At 43.0% G+C, this 25300-nt stretch overlaps 1 protein-coding gene across 5 annotated transcripts in view; it reads right to left on the reverse strand.

The window, feature by feature from the left end:
• OSBPL8 (oxysterol binding protein like 8) overlaps positions 1-25300 on the reverse strand; it is a 2810514-nt gene that overhangs the window by 1093560 nt on the left and 1691654 nt on the right. For all 5 annotated transcript variants that reach the window (XM_069629380.1, XM_069629377.1, XM_069629378.1 and 2 more), the window contains one exon: positions 15333-15417. In XM_069629380.1, coding sequence (XP_069485481.1) covers positions 15333-15417 — 85 coding nt within the window. The remainder of the gene's footprint in view (positions 1-15332; positions 15418-25300) is intronic.

The raw sequence follows: 25300 nt of genomic DNA on the forward strand, positions 1-25300 counted from the left end.
TTACATGTCTAAATAGCACAGGAACAGGATCTTGTTACACCATTCCGCACTTTTTTTCTTAATAGGTTACCAATCACACTCCGATTCTATTGAGGGCATTGTCTACAAACTCAATAGGCTCCCAAGCATTTGGTGAATAAGTTCATCCTTTGTTACAAGACTAAATCTCAAACTAATGTTATTGGTTGAAAACGTGCGATGATGCCATTTTTTGTACTCCTATTTAACTAATGAAGTACCTTGTTTTGGTTCAAAAGTATAAACATGAATACATATTATTAGATAATGTATTACTTTTTTCTACAGAAATTGTATTGAATGTTAAGAATACAGAACACATTGCCCTTGATGAAGAGTGAAAATTGATACTCGAAACGCGTTGGGCCACATTAAATTGTGATTTATGATTTGTTGTTATAAAATGAATAAACTACTGTTTGTTGGATAAACAGAAAAGTTGTCAAGAAATAATTGGATGATTTAAGAATAACTGTGAGCTAAACAAAGCAATGAAATTTATTTAAAAACTGTGAAAACTACTAGGTTACTGACTGTACCTATTAAAACTTCTATACAGGCTTTTAGCCTCTTGTTGATAGTGTGCAGGGGACGCGGGTTTCCTTAAATAGGAAACTATTGTTCCATCTACTCAAAGTGACAGCATCATTTGCTTAGTGATCACTTTAAAGGATAAACACAACGTGCCTGAATGATTCCAGGCAGCAGTACTTAATGTTTTATGTAAGTGAACTATTCAGCTTAAAGTGGTATTTATGTGTTCGGCCGAAGTCGAATATCTAATTTTCAGCTGGAATTCGGATTTTGATAAACCCCTAAAAAACATCCTTGGACCCTTCAGTTCTAAGCAACTATCTTTTGGTTGCTAGGCTCACTTGTTTCTCGAAAATGTTGGAACAACCAATCGTCTCTCAGCTTCAATCTTTTATTGAACACCACTCACTGCTGGATGACTATCAATCTGGGATTTTTCCCAGTCATGGAACTGAAACAGCATTACTCTCCAATCGGGATGATATTCTGTAGGCAGCCGATGAGAATGAATTAACCTTCTTGGTTATGTTGAATGTTTCAGCAGCCTGTGATACAGTCAGCCATGACATAATGCTTGCCACAATAAGCCAATGTTAACATGTCAACTTTGCTCACTCCTACAAGAGAGATCACCTAAGAAAATGGTGACATGTGGGGTCCCACAAGGCTCTCCCTTGTTACCCCTACTTTTCAATATCTATATCAAACCTTTGTTTAAAATGTTCAACAAACAGGACTGAACTATCATTCTTATGAAGATGACATCCAAGTTTACAAGTACTCATATTATTCCCACTTTGACTAAGTGCCTAAATGAAGTTCAATTGTGTATGCTAGAGAGCTGCCTATTGTTAAACTCCAGTACGACAGAAGTTATTTTATTTGGCTTTAAAGCCCAAATATCAAACTCAGACACAGCATATCACACTCCAATTATGTTGGACATTCCATGGCATACACTGCTAAAGAAAAACATCTTTTCTTTCACTGGCAGCAAGACTTAGCTCAAACTGCCCAGATAAATACACTTGTTTTTTTTAAATTTATTTATTGTTGTTTTGGCTATAGAAAAATACATTTTTCCAACCTTTCAACATTTACATTTCACATTTTTAACTATTTGTTTCAAAACTTTATAAAAGTTATTCACTTCCATTAAATGAATAGCACAAAAATTTAACAAAAAAATATGAGAAAGAAAAATTTGAATGAGTGAATATTCCATTAAGATAGTCGGGATCCAACAGTCAGTCCCGATTACGGCCAAGAACAGTGTGTACATGCAATCTTGATATGACATTCTATAGTTTTACAGCTTTAAGAATATCAATTATCGCATATTGGACTGATTTTTGTCCGTGTGAAACAATGTACACCATAGTTGTTCATGCATAACATTGACATGGCCTTCAAAAAAAGGTTTAAACAATTTGCATTTTAGGGCCAACAAATACACACAGTCAATCAATAAATGCTGCAAAGTCTCTGGATAGTTTTGGCAGAATCGATTTTTTATTTTGGTAGCATATTACGTTTACATAGAAAATCTGCCGTTGGGCACAGTTGAAGCCTAAAACGTAAAAAGGCCAGACGATACTGAGGGTTGGGTGACACTAACAAATATCGGCAGTTTGACCATGGTTTTTTAATTCAAATGAATTTTCCTGAAAGTTTTTATATCGTGTACATTGTGCATATGTCTGATTCCAGTCATATTGCCACATCTTTTCCTTGCTTTACAGGGGTTGTTATCAATAGTTGCGTGGTTATATCAGCGTCGCTAAGCAACTTTATTGCTCTGAGCCTCCATGTTCTTATTAAGTCATCATGGCTTTCTTCTGCGACATAATCTGTCATAAGACGAGCTAGGCCATTTTGCAACTTGCCCATTATGAGCTTATGATATAAGGAGCACCATAGCCACTTATATCTGCCACGCAGGGATATTAGTCCCAACTCATAGCAGATTAATGGCAACGGCTCAGAGTTGGGTAGCTGCAACATCTTTCTTCAATATGCTCCTTCAAATCCGGCCCAACAAACATATGGACGCAATTTCTTATCTTCAGTTCCATGTAGCAGGACAGGTGTCATTTTCTGTTTATAGTAGGCTAACAAAGGGTGTTTCGAGAATTTGCAAAATTTCGCCTTGATGATTCTGGCTTGTGATAAGGCATTGTGTAATTTGGCCTTCTTAACTTCCTCATAGGGTAGGTCAGTAGGATGATTGATTATCAGAATGCCCAGATAAGAGTATGTTGTAATGATACTTAAGGTGCTATTTTGTAGTATCCACGAGTATGTTCGACATCTCTGCCTAGGATTTCCAAATTGAATAATTTGGGTTTTAGTTGCATTCATAGATATGCAGTTGGATTGAGCATATCCATCAAGTGCCTTCAGCATGTTTTTAAGGCCCTGAGGTGTCTTTGACATGAGCACCATGTCATCAGCGTAAAGAAGCCAGTTTATGGGGATTCCCCTGAGTCTTGGTGCATCAGTATTCAGACCCTTGAAGGCATGACCTATGTCTGAAATAAAAAAGTTAAAGACTGCAGACGCTAGGAGGCACCCCTGCTTCAGACCCCGGTCTGTTTTGATGTTATCGGATAACAGGCCATCTCTGCGTAGACGGACTTGGATGGTTGTCTCAGAATGTAACCGAGTAATCCATTGCAAAATAGACCAGGGACAGCCCTTGTCCAAAAGCTTCTTAAATAGCAATTCTCGTGGTACGCCATCGAACGCAGTTCGAAAATCAATAAAAGCCACGTAGATTGGCCGTCTTCGTTGTTTATGGGCATCTATAAGAGAGTTCAAAGTGATCAGATTTATTGATGTGCCAAGACCAACTACAAACCCAGTTTGAAAGTCATCCCTGAGCTGTCTTTCGGTTAGCCACATATTAAATGCAGCCAATAGTAGGCGCGCAAAGATTTTACCAGGACAGTCCAAAAGTGCAATTGGTCGATACGATCTCGGATCAGGTCTCGGGCCTTTTTTATATATTGGGACTATTATGGACTTTTTCCAAGAACAGGGTACCTTGCCAGTCTGTAACGTTTGTTGAAAAATATTATACAAGATGGCTGCCCATCTGATAGGATTCTGTCTTATTGTCAGGATGTGTAAGCCATCTGGCCCAGCTGCACGGGACCTGCTTAGTTTAGAGATGCAATGTAATATGTCATCCACGTCAAAATGAAAGTGTGACTACATCTTTAGAACTGACCAATTTATTTTGATCAGTGGAAAGGGGGTCCGATAGAGGCCAGCATAGTATTCAGACCATATTGATTCTGGAATTGGATTGGTTTGAATGACGCTCTGAGGCGAAGAAACAGCCTCATTAAGTAAAGACCATATGCCTCCAGTTGATTGAGTTAAAATCTGGGACAGCATTCGTTCTCTGTCTTTTTGATCTTGCACGGCGCGCTGCGCCCGGCACCAGTTCTTATAAAGTTGTTTAAGAGTCTTTATCAAATCAATATTCTTTTTTGACAAATCTAGAGACAGATGTCGTACATCTCTACGTAGCTGGACTTTTCTATGTTTGAGCTCTAGGTCAAAGGCATGAATATGCCTAACATCATACTGGCGTTCACTGGGCCCCCTTCTGCTAAATATTTGCATGGCATGAATATAACAACCCCCTTCCTTGTCATATGATGTTCCTAGCTTAGTTTCTAAAGCCTAATTGAACAACATGAGCTTATGATCGGTCCATTTAATGCGATTCCCTGCTTGATTTGACTCAATGGATCGCAAGTTCTGTTGTATGTTTAATTTCACAGGCTGGGACAAGTTTGGCCAATTCGACGTTAAACATAGTTGACTGTGATCACTTAAATCTGTCCCACAGACTGTCAAAGAGATTGTAACATCCATTAGGGCAATATCCGCATATATGTAATCCAAGTGTGCTGTTAATAATTCCCTGTGCCATGTTGCCTTTGCCGGTATGTCCCCAGGTATGGACCCATTTAGCATCATAAGGTTTCTGTCCTTCATCACTTGTATCCACTTCAACTCATGAGACAGATGATTTCTAGGCTTACTTGGTAGAAGATGTGAATTTAAATCGCCCAAAAGAATTGTATGGTTTATAGTTGCATCCATGGTTAGGGATTTAAGCACATTGAAAATGTATGTAAATAATAGTTCTGCTGATAATTGCTGCTTTACCCAATAGACGTTGACAATCGCAGTTGTGACGTTCGCTTCTGATAAATTAATTACCTGAATGTAAGGCGACTTGCAAGAAACCATTCGCAGATTCAGAGATTTTTTTGTTGCATCAAGATGTTACGCTCACCTGGCTCCCACAGGGGCGTCGATCTCAACTGGACATCTGCGGTCTCCACCAATGTGACGCGTAGTGCCGAGATGACGGACTGGACTGGCCCACCTAGCTTTGTTTGCTTGGCCCATAGGAGTATTCTTCTGCAAATGGAGAAAGGGAATTAACCATCCGTGGAGTTGAGCGTAAACCCCCCACCCTGCTGTTCTCCCCACTGATCACCTTTAATGTCCCCTCTTATAGTCTCACCCGATGGTTTGGAAAGATGAGCTCTCCATCCTACATTGAGCGCAGGGGCGCGTAGATAACCGGTTGCTTCACTGGTTCGAAGGAATTGGTGAGTTCCAGAACAATATTGACTCAGATTTCCAGCAAGACGCCGTGAGTATATAGTTCGTAAGAGTTCAAATGTCTGACTTTCACTCTTGTCCAATTCCTTGCAGGTTGCAGCTTGACCCTAGTGAAGAGTTCCTCGTGGCAACCGGTAACATTCAGGTAAGGATTTTTATTATCCAACACAGTTCGATAAAATAATGTCAGTATGTAACCTGTTGCTTTCTCCCTTATTCAGGTGCTGAGAGAAAGTATGAAGTCTCGGGGAATAATACCTCCGGCAGTAAAATTAAGTAAGTCTATTGTGGTGAGGAGGTTTACCCTTGTTCGTCCCTTTGTTTCACCTTGCTGTCCTTTTGTTCCCCTTAGGGGCCGGGGTACGGCGAAGATGCGGTGGAGGCTGCGCCGACCCGTGAAGAGGAATAGTACCCCCAGTGGTAAAATCAGGTAAGTCTTTGGGGGGTAACTAATATTGCCTCTGTTTATTCCCTTGGCTCACCTTGCTGTTCTTGTGTTTCTCTTAGGTGCCGGAGTGCGGCGGGAACATGCAGAAGGATGCGGTGGATAGTGAAGATGCTGCGAAGGCCAGTGAGTTCAGCGCGGCGCTGCAGCAGGCGAGGCGACGCGCATAAAATAACTTCTTTCTTCCAGCTCGAAGGCGCGTGGATCGGGAATTCAGGTAAGGATCAAAAGGTATTGCTCTTGTTCTAACCTTTTCTCCTTCTTTCTCCCTTTTTCTAGGAGCTCCAGACTCGAGGCGGGCGTGGCAGAAGACTGGATGCAGACTTGCAGGCACGGTGAGCGTTACGCTGCTGGATGCAGAATAACGCGAAGCGTGTGCTGCTCTTCGGGCATGTTTTAAATAGCCTCCAAAGTAGTCCCAGGTAAGTATTCCTCCCCGACCCCACCCGAGTAAAAAATAGTCCCAAGGTAAAGTAATCCCTTCCAAGCCTCTTTTGGCTTGGAGCTCTTGCAGCATGGTTTGCATCAGGTAAGTTTGCAGCATGGTCTGCATCAGGTAAGTTTTAATCTATGAGCCTGGCGCCTATGGCGCCAGGACTGACTCTCCATATGAGCCTGGCGCCATAGACACCAGGACTGCACCCAAAAGGCCCTTAGCAGGAGTTGTTGGGCTTGCTTGGAATAACTTGATGCCTGCTTCCAGGGCTGCTGGACTTGATCTGGATCCCCGGGGGAAGGCATCATGACACAAGAGACCTGCCATTGGCCGGCCAAACAAATTTTTGATTGCGGGGGTCATAACAATGCAATATGAGTCCCATACGGGTTCGTTTACGAGCCATGTCTCCTGGAGAACAACAATGTCAAAGGCATTAAGTTCTCTGTTTGGTGTGTTTAAGAAATGTTTATGGCCACGTGTGTTCCAGGAGAGCAATTTGATATGTTTATCTATCTTGCATTGTTATGAATTGTGTTGATGGCAGCCAGAATCCACGGATGTGTTAGTGTTTGTGTGATTGGATTGTAAGATATTCACAGTGTCCGGATAGGGTCTAGAAAGTGGCATGGATGAAAAAGTAGACATCTCATGGATTAAGTCTTGAGCTATAACAAATCCCAGACTGCAAAACTCGGCTCTGGCTTGCCATAAGGCATTCAACGTAATTCCTGATTGCATGAATAACCTGACCCTGGATAAATCACTATGACTAATGAATTCTACAAGGTCAATGTCTGTGCTTGATAAATCCTGAAGAGTTGATATTTCAGCACAGATGTTCAACACACTCATGCGATTTAGATCATATTTGACAAATGGATGAGGGTGACACGACATCACCAAACGATGGCAGTGTGAATAGATTTCGTTAGCAGGGGTCTCCCAACCAGGTCCCCTGGATTCTGGGCCAGCGGATGTTTTTATTATTTGGTTCTTTGGTATCAATGAGGCCCTGTCATCCTGTTTGATCATGGGTCCTTTCAAAAGAAGGGATATGTCTGGCATCGATACAGATGACTGTTGAGTTGTTACCAGAGATCCCAACGCATCTTTGGTTTGTAGAATGTACTGTGTTATTGATGCTCTAATTTCATCACGCAAGTCCTGTCTATTAGATTTATCAGTCATGGAGTTCTCTTGCGCTTTGTCGTCCTTTGTCTGAACAAGTACATCTTTTTCTTTGATGACAGAGAGCACAGTCATGTTTGCAAAGTGCTGTGATAACACTCCCTTAATTTCATCTCGCACCCCTTCTAAGGAAAGTTGTATTGATGAGTTGACTTGAGTCTGATTAGGCTGGGACGATGGAATTAGTGCTTGCTTGGGCCAGTTGACGAGTGCATAACTTCTTTCAAATTTGTAGCAAGTGGTATAGAAGTTTGGGCAAGATGACGGGCTATAGTCTTCGTTATTTCTTGACGTATCTCTTCTAATGAAGGACTGGAATACATATTAGCACTTTGATGCTCTTTTTGAAAGGATAGGTCGCTGTTTCGTGCGTCAGGATTAGATATTAAAGCTACCAGCGTGTTTAAGGGCTCATGCTCTTGAGGGCAAATCACGTTTAGTTTTTGATTTACATTAGGCTGACTCAATTGCATTGCAGCTGGGCCCTGTAATTTGTTCATATCTGGAATAATAGTGTTTACACATGCCTTTTTCATTGTTGGAGGCTTCAGAAGTTTGCGTTTGATTGGCAACACCTTTTCACTTGTTGATGCAGCACGGTCTTCCCCATGAGGGAAAAAGGATTGGTCAATTTCAAGGTGAGTTGTTGTTCTGAGGGTTTAACTTGCTTGAGACATGGTTGATCCACGACAGTCAATGGATTGACATTATCCATGACTCTCGCACTTATTAGGCTCGGGATCAGAGCTGATGTTTTAGTTTGAGGTATTTCAACATTCTTGTGATTTTTGCCTGGACAAGTTATATTTTTTGAAGGTTCATTAGTGTGCATCTGTTCGGCATTTTGAGTATCCGCTATGCCATTGGGGAGATTTTTTCCAATCCCCAATGGTTCAGCTGTCCCTAGAATTTGCTTCGACGTTTGTCCAGAATGCAATACATTTGAATGACCGTTGCAGCAATCAGTTTGCAAAGCTATGTGGCGAGCCTCAGAAGCTTTGGACGTCTGCGGAAGGGAAGCCACTCTAGTCGGTTGAGTTGCATCAGGGACCCTTGCCCCTTTTCTTAGTAGTTGGTGCAGTATCTCCGTCTGATCATTCATTTTAATTTCCAGAACCTCATATAGTCTTGCTATTGTCATTAGAGCTGTGTTCATGGCACTTAGTATTATTAAGAGCTGGTGCTTCCGGGAAGGACCAGCTCGCAGGCCATTAATAAAAAGTTATGATAAGAGGGACGCTCATCAAACCTTGTTCCCCGAGGGGTGGGCGCGATGAAGGATACCGAGTTACTAGATGAGCAGGCCGAGGTTTTGTCAAACATAGCTGGAGATTTGGATAGTTCGTTGGAAGGAGTTATTGTACCAGTCGCCATGGATTCAGGATTCAAAGGTATTGTGTGCTTGGGGACGTATCTTTTTGAGATATAGCTATGCTATCTTGATCCAACTGGGTCAAGTCACCTGTGTTGGAACAGATATACATATCATCATTGGGATCTATGCAGGTGGTATTAGATGTGTTCATGAAACTGATCATGTCCTCATCTATCTCGCTCGCCGTGATCATGGCCTCATGCGCTGCACGTACATTTTGTTGAGCAAGAACAGTGCAGAGTGGTACAGGCCGGTTCAGTGGTTCAATATCTTTGTCCAGGGCCAGTTGTTGTGTTCAGAGCATTTCACCACTATTACATGCAGTAAGTAAGGTTAAATCAGAAGTTTCTTTAACCAGTCCTAGAGCAGGTTCATCTGTGGCTCCTAAGGATACTTGCAGGTGAGTACTGGTGGTGATAAAAGTCGAGCATGGAATATCGGATGCTCTACTAAGAATGGTTTCAGTTAATAGATGAGGAGCGACATTAACTGAACCTGTTTCTGACTGAACATCGGCAGAGTTGACCTGGCACTGCTGATTAGTTGTAATATTACTAGAACTCTTAGCCTCCCTTAGAGGATAGGCGGTCCCTATGAAGAGACAGTAGTTATCCTCCCTAATGACTGAAAACTGCCTGTAAGGATGGTTGGTGTGGTGTCTGATCCCATGTGTGTTCCGATTCAGCTCGAATGGAACAAGTCATGAGAAGTCCCACCCTCTAACATGGGGATAAAGGGCCTATAGGTGAGAAATACATCCATAGAGCGGAACAGACAGGGGACCCATCCCCCTTGGATAAGGAGCAAGAGAAAGGGCTCACAACGAGTGTGGTGGGTCAAAGCAAAGCCAGGCCTCTGGAATGTTGACAAGCCAACTGTGCAAGAAGCCAGGAATGGCCGGATAGGAGCATCGTAGGACTGGACCTGAGAGACAGACAAACCAACAAACGGGGATCGCAGAAGCCAAAAAGAGCAAGAGGAGCCAGCTCCAACCTCGGCAGAGCACAGACCAGACGCTGAGAAGCCGGCGGCACCAACACCAACATTCCCAGTCTACCCGCAGAGGCCACAACAAAGCTAAAAATATGCGGTGGACAAGGGTGGCAAAGGCCAAACATATCCCAGGACGGGGTATGACCAAGCTAACCACAGGGTGGGGATGAGACAAGCCAAAGCTCAACACAGGCCGCAAGAAACCATACTCGAAGGCGGGGTGCATGCAAACATACCCTAGAGCAAGGAGAGAGCAACCAAAGCCCTAAAAATGACAAGAGAAGCTAAAAACTAACCCTGACTTTAAAAAACTGTAACCCAAAGGAGGTCACAAAACCATAATACTAGGCTAGGTGACGGCAATACTAAACCCCAGGTGAGGCGAGAGAAACCAGGGCCCAATTAAGGCTGGCAAAAACCATACCCTAAGGTGGGGTTGCATGGAACCATATTCTAGGGTGAGGGGAGCTCAACGGTATCCCAAAATGGGACAAGAGAAAAAAGAAATCTCCATAACCAGACCTTGGGTAGGGTGAGGGACTCAATATCCCTAGGCAGGTTGCCAGAAGATAATCTGAAGAAGAGGAGAGTAGAACCAAATCCTGAGACCATCTAAATTCGAAGAGCCTCCTCCCGGGCCAGAAAGCCTGGGGCTTGCTTGGTAAAGAAAGGCAGAGCCACCCTCCTTAATGAAGGGGGAGAGAAAAGGACACAGGTGTAGGTTAGGATAGGTATCGACAGAGGACATTTAGTTTTGTATTGCCATCCCATAGCCATGTAACGGTGGCCAGACGCTCTACACTGGCTACCTATTGAAGCCAGGATTCATTTTAGAGTACTGGTTATTGTTTTCAAATGCCGGCTTCAAGTAATGCCTGAGTATTTACAGCAGTATATAATTTCTAAGAGTAATGTACGTTCTCTGAGATCTGATTTCTCTAATCAAATTATACAGCCAAGATGTAAAACAACGAAGGCGGAAAAGGGAGCATTTGAGGTGAGGGCCCCCTCGCTCTGGAACAACCTTCCTTCAAGTTTGAGGAGTCACTCCTCTCTTGCATCGTTCAAGAAGGAACTGAAGACATATTTATTTGTCTGATCTTGGGAACATAAGGATGTTTGCAAATAGGGGATAGTGGAATAACCTGCTGAGGAGTCTTATGATCTTTCATCTCTAAGCCTGCCCTCTTTTGTGCTATATGTCTTTTTGTTTGTCAGTGCCTTTATGCCTAAGGGTCAACAGTGTGCTTAACAAATGTAATATAATGTAATGTAATCCTGTTGAGCACCCTTATGACATGTTTTCTTTCCTTTACAATAGAATCTTTGACGTAGGGACAGTTCAGTTTCTTTTGGTGAGAAATAAAAAGAAGTTGCTGCAGAGGTGCTGCAGTCTTTTGGCAGTCTTTTGGCAAGTGAGTGGCTGTGGCTCAGGTATCTAAAATATTTACAAAAGCTGCCTTTGCAAACAGTAAGTCATGAAAGTCTTGAATGTTTAGCAATTTCTGTCAACGTAAGAACAGGGCGGCAAACATGCCTCAGTCAATTACTGTCATTTTTATAACATTGTTGCAATGCTGACAGGAAGCAGATGCAGTGTGCTAACTAACCGGTATGTAGGCGTGTTGGCTCATTTTCAAACTACAAAAAGAAGTTGCTCTTTGTCTCCCAATTCTGACCTACCACAGAAACAACATTCTCCAAAAGCGGTTGGCTCCTCAATTACTGTAACTCTCTTCATTTAGGGCTCCCTAACAATTTGAATTATTGCAAGAAGTCCAAAAGGAGGTGTTGCCCTTGATTTTTCAACTTCCATTGCTTGAATCTATTACCCCTTTCCGTCGATCCTTTCAGTGGCTCCCAGTGAGATGCTGCATTTTCTTTGAAGATTCTCTGGTTTTGAAATGCATTCGCGGCCAAGAACCGTCTACTTCCAGAATAAAATCCAGCAGTTTAAGTCAAACATTATGATTATAAGAACTTCATCATTCCTAAAACTAGATAAAAATACATAGTAGACGTGCTTCCACTGTCCCTTTCTCAGAGATCGATCAACTATGTACTTTTTTTTAAAAAATCAATGAAAACCTTGCTCTTTTGTTGACAGAACTGAAATTGTTATCTTATGTTCAGTCAGTCATAGCACCATAACATTAAACACTATGTGGCGCTTTACAAATTCAAATATATATCCCTCCATGAAAAGAATGGCTATTTCTCCCTGGACTGGTATTATTCAGAAAGGCCTTGAAAATCCCCTGTGCTCTAGGATGAAGCATTTTAGCTTCTTGTGTGGTTAAGACAAAGGCCAAGTTGTGACAGTTCTCAGCAGCATACTATTCAAAGGGCTCCTATGGTCCTGCTGTTGAGGTACAGCACATTGTAAAATGTCACTTTACATAGATTACGTCTTTTGGGGAGAAAACTCACTAGGTCAGTAACAGGTTCCTTGGCAACATTCTACACAAACATGCTCTCTTATCAAGCACTTAAACTGACAGTGAGGCGGCTGGGAAATACCCGTTTACTCCAAAAAGATAGTATTTCATTCTGTGGTAGAAAGTCCTAAACTGGCCCTTTAACGAGAGACGGCTAAACACATAGTTTTTTCATGGCCGATCGATTTATTCCCTGATGAATCCTAAATGGAGGATTTATCAGAAATGTGACTGATATACCCTCGAGAAACCGTAAGTATCCTATTCCCTGTGTGAGAAACCATGCAAGATTAGCTATAATGATTTGGCTGGTTGGCGGCAGCAAACAGCATTTAGTGTGGCACAGCCTGCTGTGCTCTAGGGGTGTCACTAGTGAGAAGAACCCTAACTACATCCACTATAAATGCCAACAAATATCCTTTATTCCTATGAGAGGATGTGTGTGACATGGATGTGCACACAGTTGGACACAGTGAGCAGGGGCTGTAGTGAACAAAGCCAGATATAGCTGGTTGAATTAATGGGTACTAGCTGATATACCCGGCATTGCCCAGGCTTTTATTCCCTCATAGGTATAGGTAACTCTGCAAAGCTTGGTGCAGATTTGTGAAACGGTGTGGAATTGTATAAGGAACAATGCTTTGCCAAGCCACAAACCCACACGCAAATTTGAACTTTTGCTGAAATCCGGGGAAAGGGGTGGGATGTCCAGATTTCATGTAGCCAGTAATGTCCAGACGGCCCTGACAGGTGACTGTAGACTTTGGTGCAACGGTGTGGAATTGTATAGGGAACATACACTTTGCCACACTATTGGGAATACTGTTGGAATGAAAACCTGATAGAAAGTCTGGGAAGAAGTCAGTGAAATATGTACTTGGCAGGTCGGCACGGATTGGGTGGAACCCAATACTTGAAAGGATGCTCTGTTTCAAGTGGTAGTAGTCATTACTCGGCTTTTGAATTGCCTATTTAACATGAGTCTGTATCTTTACTTAGAAAAACAAGATGAGCTTGGGGACCGGTGCCGGCCCCAATATAATGTTTAAACAAAGAGGACAATGTGGGAGCTCTGTCTGCATCTTTCCAAGTTGAATTTGACAGCAATGCTCTGCAATTGTGTACCAAAGCCAGACTTCTCAACAAACCAAAGGGAAACAAGCAATCTGCGTTCCCAATCATTAACCCAGCAGGCAAAGTGCTGTTGCTAACTTTAAGGATGCTCTGTTTCCAATGAAAGCTTTGCTGCTCATGGGTAGTCTTATTTAATGTTATTGTATGGGCTGACCTTGACTGGTGAGCCACTCCTCTACCAGGACAGACTGTGAAAGCCTCATAGTAACCCTACTACCAATTAGGGCTGTGGTGAGAAACTGACAGTTAGGTAAATTATAGTAGACATGCTTATTGTCCACTAAAAAGATGTCACACGAAGATCACTATGTTTATATCAGGAAAACAACTACAACCTCTATTCTAAAATGTGGTATAAAAGTATTGTGTCATGAAAACTGAGCATGCCCTCTTCCACTGACCAGCATTCATACTCGGCACACTCAGACCATTTTTATTAAGTATTTTGGAGATACAGAAATGTTTAACTGTATTTATGAACAGGTAGCAAGTGAATCACAATCTAGGGAAAAGATAGGTACAGTATTGGTGATGTCAATCACAGAAAAACACTTGGGTAGTGTTTTTCTGTGATTAACAATGGACAATGCAATGGAAACAGCAGACAAACTTAAAGTGCACAACACAGTAATCATCCCGATAAAGGTTGATCGTCAAAGTTATTAGTAAAAGGGTTACGTTCGTAAGAAAGGGCGGCCGGCAGGTGCTATGCTGCATCGAGGAGAGCAGAACATTGTGTATCAGTCCAGGTTCTGAATGCCAAAGTAAACGGGTGTATTGCTAACATCAGGACATTATTCTTCCGTTAATAGCTAATATTCTGAAATGAGATGGGACATGTCAACAAATCATAGAAAGACATTGAGATAGCAGTTCCGAAGGCTGCTTTTTTGCAGATCCAAGTTCAACTCCTTTCTTCATCTATTACATAATTGGACTTCAGACTAGAGAAACAGGAGATTGGAGCTGGTGGATGTATGCCTTAATGTGCAGTTACACCTAAAATAAATGAGTGCAACACGAAATATGATTGTCAAATGTACGCTTCTTAAGGTTTGCATACAGCATGCTCCAAATTGAATTTGAAATCAATACCTAGTTGTTTGCAAAATAATTATCTTTGCTTGATCCCCCACGCTCTGCATTCACCAATAAAATCAGGGGTGTTTAGGTCATGGGAATGAATGGCAAGAGTTGTGCACAACAACCCCTTGCCTCTTGGTACAGAATTTATAGGGACACCAACGTATTAATAAAAAAGCATATTTTATTTTGACTGGCACACTGCGTAGGAAAAATATATCCGGTAAACAAGACAAAATGGACAGGAACAATGAAACCCCCACTTTTTTTCTAGGTTAAAAGCAGGAAATGGAAGCCTACATCATCGCAGCCTGAGCTATACAGACTATGTGTAAACGAATGGTGCTTTTTCACAAGAACAAAAAAGTAGTTTAAAAAAATCCAAAACTCACTGTCACAAATTGGAATGCCCTAAATGTACATCCTTATGAAATGATGTGTGTCAGTTACAACTATTTTTCTACTATTTAGCCAAGTGAAATATTAAATGAGAAACTACACTCTGGCACAATGGGGAACTGCAGTAGACTCCTGTGAAAAACGCAACCATGCTTCAGGGGCTGCCGGTCAAATCTGGCTTTCATTTCATATGCTTGAAACAGGCTGACTCAAGCATCTGAAGATAACATCAGGACAATGTTTCCCTTGTAGGCAAGAGGTCTTGGCTAAAACACATTGCATACTACATGTTCATGTGTCCAGTCTAACAATGAGGCACTGTTAAGCATGTTTTGGGTTGGACAAGCAAAGCCTGATGTGGGAATATTTGTTTTCAAATGTGCAATAAAAAGAAGGGAGGAACAGAACGTACAGTACAAAGATCTAACGTATAGTACAAAGATCTGTACTAACACGAGTTAACAGCACAAAGGATATGTCCTGTTGAGCTGGTTAGAACAGATATTTGTAATGGAAGCGCTGGCACACAAACTAATGCAATATCACCATCTCAAATACAAATGTTATGAAGCAATGCTGAAACCTCCATTTCACAAAGGCTCTTGAAAGGAAATGCAAACAATATTCTCTGTTTACCATCTGATTCAGATGCCGCTCGGATGATCAAATAACTGCTCGGTAATGGCTGAGTGATCGAGCCGACCGCTTCACCTTTAGGACCCTTGAAATACAGGAAACAGACACTGCAGTAAGAGACTTTCAAATAAACCATTGTTTCATGACATTGTCAGATACAAGAATAGACAAACAATGCGGACCAATCACATGTTATGACGCACGAGACTGTGGTATAAATCATGTCTGCAGTGATGTAAACAAGTTCAAAGCATGACAAAGAACGGGTTCGTACTTCCCTGTACGGACAGAGACTGGTTTAGATCTTTCCATAACCCCTTTGACCACAAAGTATTGGCCTAGCTACGAAAAAAGCACCCCCAAGCAGTATTTTTTCCACACACATTTTAAAATCCATGCATCATTTATTGTTAGCATCACTGTCACAAGGATTCTCCCTTTAAATTAAATTGAGAGTTTGGAACATGTATATTAGAGGCTTTTCGAGGGTTTGTCACCACCAAGCTCAGTGTCCCTCGAATACATTCAGTGGCAGGAATGAACCTCGTTCCTGAGCCGCTTGTGCTACATTGCCACTATCAGGATACCAGTTCCTATAAAGCCTCCATGGCCAGTGCCATTTTCTATACTTGCAGTTTCTCGGTCACAAAGAAGGGGTAAAACAACTACCCTCAAGATGTTGGTCAAAGGAGTTTGTGGTGATCCTACATGTTTACATCTCCCTGTTCAAGCTCCAAATCCAATGAGGGAGGAAGTGGCAAAACACAGGAGAGATTTCCCAAAGGTTCCTCTCATTGAGAAAGCAAAGCATCATAGCCGAATGCTTAGATCAGTTGCAAAATATGTTTTCCAGTTGCTTTAGAAATGGGAACTACAGATTAACTAGCTCACAATAACTATTAAACACAATACTAGATAAAGGCAATCGTTGGTTAGAATGTCTAAAAGGAAAAGAATAGCAATGCAACCACCTGCTCCCCCATCTCACTAATTGTACAGTTCTCGTATCAGATCACTTTTAATGGCGCCTTTTAAAACCCATCTGAACTGAAAGGCGGATCTAAATGAACATTAAAGGAGATATTTTGCATTGAAATGAATGAAATATTACTCTGGAGTTGACTAAAGTGTTAGTCACAAAACTTTGTTGTGAATAGGTGCTTAACAGTAAAGTAAATAATGCTAAGACTATATTTGCAACTATGCAAGTATAAATAAACAATGTTATATAGAACAGTGTCTTTTGCTGACTGTTAATGAATAATGTATCAAGATAAAAAATTGCATATCTTCTTTGATTAGAAGAACCATCAATTCTCGTTTCCTACAGGAATGTTTGTTATTAGCGTGTTATGAGGCACAGCAGAGACAGAACTCTCCCTCGTTCATGGATATGTAGGGGTGGCCAAGTGATTTCACCACACATGCTAGAAAAGTGATTTAAGGTGCAATACCGCCTCGAACTGTTGAGGAAATGTGCGGGGAGCACTCAGAAAGCCCTACTTTTGTTTTAAAGGTTATGGTGAATATGCTGGTTGCAAAGAGACAAGCTAAGGGGTGCAGAAAGGAGACAGAAGCACCATAGAAGATATTTATTGAATATTCGACAAATGTCTGGTTCTGGCAACAAAAAAAACTAAACATTAATGGGCAAGTTGCTGAAATAACAGACCACATCGAAACCTGAAATCTGCCCCCTGCGCTTATCTAGACGTAATGCGAGATCTATCTAGGAGTCTATCTTGACGCCTCTCTCACCATGACCAGACAAGTAAACGCCATTGCCTTCTCAGCAGCTTATAACCACCAAGGTCCTCAATACTGCAACGCGTCCTCTCCAAAAATAACTGCCTTACCATTGCCTGTGCTCTCATTGGCTCCAAGATCGATTACTGCAATGCCTTATTCACAGGTACCTCCTCAGGAAACAAACAAACACTCCAAGTCATACCAAACAACATCCTGCGAGCAGCCCTTAATATCCTGAAAAAAGAACACATCTCCAATGGCAGGAAAGAAGCGCAATGGCTCCCCATCCGTAAGCGGATCACCTTTAAAACACTCTTGATTGCCCACACGTGCCTCTCCAATTCAGTGCGCCCCTACCTCACCCAAAGAATCACTAAAGTTCACTCCACAAGACCTACGAGGGCACCCTGCACTGATCGACTCATCCCCAAAGTAAAGAGATGCAAAGACGGAGGCTCAAGTTTCCCCTAACTTGCAGCAAAACTATGCAATAACCTCCCTCCCTCCTTGAGGGCTGTGAAATCCTATTGGATTTTTCGTACAGCTCTTAAAACTCAGCTCTTCACCTAAACAGCAACCCCAGATGAATAACCCCACAACACAACCATACTGTACGTTATCATTAAAGACATTGTCCTCTATGTAATGCAACCATGTTACAATTTTGTAAATGCACCTATTACATGACTCACGTGATTGTATGACATAAATCGACTTTTACTTGTACCTGTAATAGCGCCTCAATGTCTCAGGGTATGTCCTCTATATACATGTAATAAATAATGTTAGCCCGTCGTGAATTCTATTTATTAACAGGAAACCGTTCAAGAATAGCGATTGCGCAGAGTCTTATTGACTTGTTTCACTCTTAGATGTGGATCGAAAGCAAATCTGAAAGGAGAGCTATGCCATTTGGCTTCCATAAGAGCCATTATAACTACCTTATTTCAAAAAGCGACATCCAACTACTGTGACATCCTGGCAAAGGTTTATGGAATTCAAGGTCAACTGCTGTAATGTCGCAGCATTGTGATAAAGCGTTTACTCCCATTGCCTCGCCACACAAATCAGCAGCTCCCGAACGATGCCTAAGCCACAGATTTGACTGATTCCGTGAGCAATGGCTCTTGCAGTAAGTATCAAAGGAAGAGAACTGCTCTGGCATGTGGAAATCTGCCCTCTTAACAGGTCAGGCTCACTCCTGCACTGCGAGGGAGCGTTGCTGGCATGGTGGATAGGGAGGGGTGAAGGGGAGAGAGTTGAGGGCCAACTACATTTTCCTTCACTGGGAGGTTATTGGGGAAACTCAAATAGAAGGGAGGTGAGGAAGAAAGCAGGATGTCAAATATTGCTTTTCTTTCTTGAGTGGATGGGGGAGACAAAATGAGGGAGGGCGGCTGGAGGGCAAGTTTTTTTCTAATGGCATCAGCAAGGGGATGTGAGATGCAGGAGTGTATTGTGAATCTAGAGGCCCCGTGTTTTTCCCAACGTGGCCTCATATTACACTGGGCAAGGGAAAATAGCATCTCAATTGTGTGTGCTGCATGCATCAATATGACAAATTCTAAATAGTGGCCATGGTGCAGAGGCCCACCAGGAAATATCCAGGGTTCCCTGTAGGCCAGTCCACCACTGCGCAGGCGCCCATCTTGTATGTGCAGATTTCCTTCAGACCTTCCTTCGCTACTCAAAATGCGGATTCATTGGGAGAGCGCAATGGTGGAAATTGGGTGCAGGGGTACAGATAACCAGCCCACCAAAAGAGCTGGCAACTTTTTAAGAGCAGAAGTAGGCCAACATTCCTTTCCAAAGGCATAAAGAATAACTCTTAGGGTAAGAGTGCTATAATACAGGGCTTGCCTGGGAAGCACTTCCAGGCCACCACTTTGTACCACGGACGACGTGATGAGGAAGTTACTCAGCAAACACAATGACCAAGATAAAGACGTGTGCTGGGGCACCCAAATATCCATGAGACAGAGTGCAGTGAAAGACACTGTCTAGGGGAGGATGGTCAGGAAACCGGGTAAACATAGGGAATGGATTCAGGCCATCAGGTGCTTTCAGTGTAGGCAATTCACCGACGGCTTTAGGAGCTACCTCTTGAGCGTTTTGTTCCTTTACGAAATGGGCATTGCTCCAACCGGTCATCCAGACCATGGAAAAATAAAAGGTGGTTAAACATCTGCACGTGTCCTCAGTACATACATACAGAACGCGTTAGCCAATAAAATTGTACTCCTTCAAGGAAAAATTGCCAATAAGAAATACTCTCTTGCCAAACAGGACAATCACATTCTGACCCCCAATAAGAAATCCTCTCTTGCCAAACAGGATGCTCACACTCTGACTCCTAAAATACCAACTAACAAACCAGATACAATTTTCAAAAATCTCTATCCTTGAGGTGGAGAAAATCATCTCCTCCCTGAAACCATCCAGATACCAGGGTGACAACTGCCCAGCACAATTAATCAAAGACGCAGCCAGAGACCTGTCACCATTTATCTCCAAACTCATCAATGCATCATTCTCAACTGATACGGTCCCAAGCAATCTAAAAGAATCCTGGGTCCTACTGTTATTAAAAAAAAATAAACATTAGACCCAGCCATTCCAACGAACTACAGGCCCATTACGACGGTGCCTTTCCTTCGGAAGATACTTGACAGAGTAGCGTACCTTCAGATAAAACAATATCTGGAAATAAATCATCTCTTCGGCATCCGCCAATCAGGTTTCAGGCCACAACATGGCACAGAAACTGCACTGATTGACTTAAAAACACAAATTGAGGAACTCCCAGATAAAAGGGAAAACCGCCATGCTTCTCCTTGACTTGTCAGCTGCCATTGACTTGGTGGACCACAAAGTACTTTGTAAACACCTCACCTCGGCGGCTCACTTCTCCAAGGACGCAATAGCATGGGCACAATCATTCCTCAACAACAGAACCATGCAAGTTTTCTCCACCTCAGACTCAGCAGACCCTATCCCCGTAACGTGCAGTGTTCCACAAGGCTCTTGCGTCTTGCGCACCATGTACAACATCTTCACAAAGCCGTTGTTCGACAAATTGGACAATCTGGGTGTCACCTACACTAATTACGATGATGAGACCCAGATCCTCATACCCCTTTTGGGTAATTACATCACTGACATGGCTCTTGTGAACAAAATGTACCTCCTCATTCAGGCATGGATGGCCACCCATGGCCTCTGCCTGAACGACAACAAGACTGAACTTCTAATACTAGGAACCAAGGCCAACCTCAAAAAACTCAATGACTACTCCACTTTCAACATTGATGGTAACTCCATCAAGGTTGTAAAGAAAGTAAAAAAACTCTTGGATTCTACCTTGACTCCACACGAACCATGAGCAAACAAGTTAACTCCTTAGCATCCACATTAGCATATACCTGCAAATTAATCAGGGCCTGCAGACCTTACCTATCCTCATCCAGCTGTATCACCCTAGCTAACGCCCTCGTACTCTAAAGATCGGATTCTTGCAATGCCCTCTACTTGGGAGCTAACAAGTACATCCTAAACAAGATCCAAACGTAATTATTTCCTATATTACTCTTGTATTGTAATTGTAATCATAATTGTAATCGCAAATGTATATATCTCTAATGCATACCGGTAATATGTGTAAATATCTTCAACTTTGTACCTGTAATACTATGACTGCAATTTATGTATCCTAAGCCCAAAGCCTCCTTGTACTGCTTGCGCCCAGTCACCTTCGGGTTTGGTGTGCCATACAAAATAAATAAACAAACAGTGTTCCGTCATAGTCACATGTGACAGCATCGATCTTACTGATGGGGAGAAGGGAATGCAGTGCCTCCCTGATTTTCTTTGCTTCCATTATAATGTGAGGTAAGGCAATCCTAATTTTTCTAGTTTTCTGGCTAGACCTTCTGGCAAAACACTGTTCTCCATCGAGACAGGATCATTAGTCTTAACTGTAAAACTCATCACATCATCGATGCGGTTGTTTCTCTCTTCCCGGATATATTCCCTGGGATTTGATGAATCAATTGTAGGGTCGGTGCCAGCAGGTAAATGTTATGGAGTGGGCCCTCCTGGTACAGAAGAGGCTCTTGTGGTCGAGGATGTAACCGTGGAAGTAGATATGCAGCAGTAGAGCCCGTTGAGAGGATTGAGGAGCCCGAGGTAGAGCCAGAGCCATGACTTTCACAATTTCTTATAAGGCCTGCATAGGCCATGCTGTCAAAAAAGTGCTTACATTTTAATGTGATTCCTTCCGTAGTGGGGTAGGTCCACAATAGGGCTGAGCCGATGAGCATTCCAAACAGATGTTGGTTCCGGAAGACTCTATACAACTGAATAGTGGTGGAGCGAAACCTCATACCCATAAGTGCAGACCAGTCCAATCGGGGTTGAAAATCAGTCCTCCCAGGACTCCAAAAGGACCGTTCCTCGTAGCCAGAAGAGGCCAAGTGCAGTTCAAATGAGGCAGAAGGAGTGTCCACCTGAGTGTGAACCGAAACAACACTAGGTCGTGGCTCTGCTGAAGTCTCATCCTTTGTTGTTACCAGACTCTTTCCCTGGAGCACTGAAGCAGTTTTTTCTTTGGCAACTTGTCAGAGGAAGACCTGTCCACTACTCGAACATGCAAAAGGCACATAGCAGAGTGAAGGCTGTCTGTGAGTAATGCCCTGCGGGGAGAGGAATCCATCACTAAGAAAGAGGTCTGCAACCCTGGGGCTCCAGATGCTTTGGACAACAACTCCCATCAAACCATGCCAGCAGTCAATGAAGAGGGATTATGGCAGCCACAGTACAAAACGTATGGAGTCCCATACGTTGCATACCACTGCAAAAAGAGGAGCTCAAGATAAAAGGGGGGCGAGCTATACTCCAACAGGCTGACAATGTAGGGACAGAACTGCCCAGGAAGAGGAGCCCGACACCTCTGCAGAGAGATGGGTATTGGAGGTTAAGCACATCCGCTTCTGCGTGAAGAGTGGAGTGTGGTTTATAAGTATGACCTATAGACCACTCAGGGCGGGAGATGGGTAAGAATGCAGGTGGGCGAGGGAGGGGGGGGGGGGGACTGCTGGAGGCCACTGAAGCAGTAAGTACTGCACAGCTGGGATCTAGCAATCCGGGGGGAAGAAACTGCAGCAGGGAGTAGTTCCATTGTCCCCCTTCGCACATAACGCAGACTTTGCACAAGGCCTCCGTCGGCAATTCTGTAAAGGATAGAGGGGAGCTGAAACACGGTCCTTAAGGGATATGTACCACGAGGGAGCCCCTATCTTTGTAGACTGTAAAAAGAAATTCGGAATAGGGGAAAATCAAAGATATAAATATATGCAACTCCGACACTGGATCTCCCACCCATCAGTGAAAAAGGCAGGAGTAAAGACCCCATCCAGCCTGGAGCTAACAATGCAGGAGGGGGCAACTACGAAGGGGATAACTAGACTATATAGACTACTGGACAAGGCACAAGCAGCAGACAACCTCCATATAAGGAGAACTGGGAGAAGGACATGGGGGGAAGCGAATACGGAAGAAGAATGGGGCCAATATGGTCAAGAGCGCATAAATTGTCTAAATCTACAGCAATCAAGGAATCGGCATACAAGCTCTGCTACAGGTGGTATATGTCCCCCTAGCGCCTTCACAAAATAAACGCCAAATACCCTCTGGAATGTTGGAGACAACGTAGAGGCGTAGAGGAGGGGTGATCTGTACCACATGTGGTGGACGTGTCCAAAGGTGATAACATGCTGTAAAGAAATCTTGGGGTTCATCAAAGACAAAACAGGAACGGAGTTGCCAATGCCACCAAAAATCATCTTACTGGGAGCAGTGTCAGAGGGAAGTTACGCCGCATCTGGAAACAAGGCTGCCTTAATAACACACCTATTGACGGCAGCGAGAATGACATTGGCACAACGATGGAAGACTAAAGATGGTCCCACAGCGCCCTGGTGGTGGGTCAAAGTCTGGGGAATCATGGCAATGGAAAAAATCTGTGCCCTAAAAACAGGGAAATATCTGAAATTCCTCGCTATCTGGGACCCCTTCCAGGACTATGTGGAGGACGGGGAAGCTCACTACTTTAAACCTCAAATTCCCAGAAACATCCATATCCAATGAGAGCCTGAGGGAGGACACAACTCACACGGAGATGCCTAGATTTGGGGAAGGGATCCCCAAGAGACCCAGAGACATTGGGACCTTTTTATTGACTTGCTGCAAGATCCCTACGTGGAAGGTTCCAAAGGCAACCCTTTTGAGATCAACTAGTTTTGAAATTGGCAGTACCACACCTACTGATAAGGCTACCTGAAACCAGTCTTGGGTTTACGTTTCCTTTTTTTCAGCCACCATTTTTTCTTTAAGAAAACACCAGATCACATTTTTCTAAGAGTGAGGGCAAGCATACGTTTAGACACATAGACTTTGGTTTTGGACTTACAGACATCAACGGCCCTTAGACACATCAGTTGAGGGAACAACCCCTTTAGAGTTAGAGCCAGTTAGTTGTTAAACCAAATAAAGGTTTTCGAACTGTTACTTTTGAGTCTTTGTCTCTCTTGATACCATACCTGCCTCACAAGAGTCCACAAAAAAGAGGTATAAAGTATTATATTTTTTAAGTGAGCAGTTAAATTGCACAGTCGCTTGCCCATGTTCCGTCCCTGTCAGACGGGAGGAAAGAATAGGTAATTGGGGACGGGAGCATGCATGAGGGAGGTACGTACATGGATGCATTCACATGCTTGCCGGCAACAACATGCGTTTTGTATCCAAGGATGCTGCTTTATGCCATGCTTCCGGTCTCATCCCCTTTTTGGGGATGACAACCACAACTATATAGGAATATGTAGGGGATGGGACATAGAAGGGATTCATAATTAAACTGCAAATCATTTGAACTAAAATCCCCAGCAAGGCATTGTTTCAACTGAACCAGCCAACAATCCAGGTGACAAGGACCGCAGCACGCAAAAGGCACAGACCATCCTTCCATTGGCAACCAGACCAAGGGAAGCTCTGATGCTATGCTGGAACCTCATCTCCACACCACAACAGGGAAAACGTTGCTGGGCAAAATGTTTTCTTCCATTAAGTCACCCATGACAGGGAACAAGGAGGCGAAATTACAGCCTTTACCTACGATGGGTACATTCGTAGTGGAGGAATTCTATTGTTTGTAGTCATTTCTTGGCTCATCAGAATTTTTGTTCTTTGGCCTCCTGTGCTAGCTGTGTTTTTAATGCATTGATTAGTCCTCTTGTATAATCCTCAGATCCTGAGTCTCATGCAAGGTCACAGGTTTTACACTTTCACTTGTCAATGAAGGGAATAACTTTTTCCCACCCACCAGACACACACTTTCAAAGTCTACTATGGAGGAATGCAATTCCTCCCCTTCAAAAAAAGGCTTGTATGTGGATATCCTTCTTTGCGTTACATTCCTCACAATGTCTACAGCTTACTTGTGTGGCACCCAGATCTAGGCCGCTTCATTAGTCTTCGGGCATGGTATATCATCCCTTACTCTCTCCACTTTTCAATTGCCTTTTGCACTACTGCACCTTGCACTGTTGACACGTCTCTATATCCCATTCTTGTTGGATCTCAAGCTTCCCAGCTCCATGTGTTTCCTGGCATTGGCTCTTGGAAATGGGCTATCAGTTGGGATACCAATCACCTGCTCTCCCCATCTCCTGTCCACATCCTCTTTTGCTCCCTCCTCTTGCTAGGGCATTACCAAATATTGGACAGATTTTTTCACCCGAAAGGGCATGTTTTGTATTTCTCCATTACTCTGTGCAGTTTCCATTTATGTGACAATTTCTACAAACCCCTACTCTATGTTCCAATCTGCTTTTATTGAAGTTGTTTTACTATTAACTTTCCTACTCGAGTTGATCATGTTATTCTTAACAGAATTTTACTAATTAGCCTTTATTTTTTCTGCTCTTCCTGAAGTTTTTAGAATTTTTAACTTTACTACTCGTGTTGATCATGCTAGGCTAATCAGAACTACATTTCCCATATCTGCTGTAGTTCGCAGGCATCTATTTTCCGCAACTAGGTGCGTGAGCGCCTGCGTGCGAGTTAGGCCGGTCTGTGCCGGTGAATATAGCCCTGCCTCTCCTCTCCTACGTTTGATGAGTGTTGGTGCATTGTGTTCCTTGTGCCTTTATTAAATCTGCATTTGT

The sequence above is a fragment of the Ambystoma mexicanum genome, chromosome 12 (genome assembly GCF_040938575.1).
Source record: "Ambystoma mexicanum isolate Mex_15411 chromosome 12, UKY_AmexF1_1, whole genome shotgun sequence".
Classification (NCBI taxonomy): Eukaryota; Metazoa; Chordata; class Amphibia; order Caudata; family Ambystomatidae; genus Ambystoma; species Ambystoma mexicanum.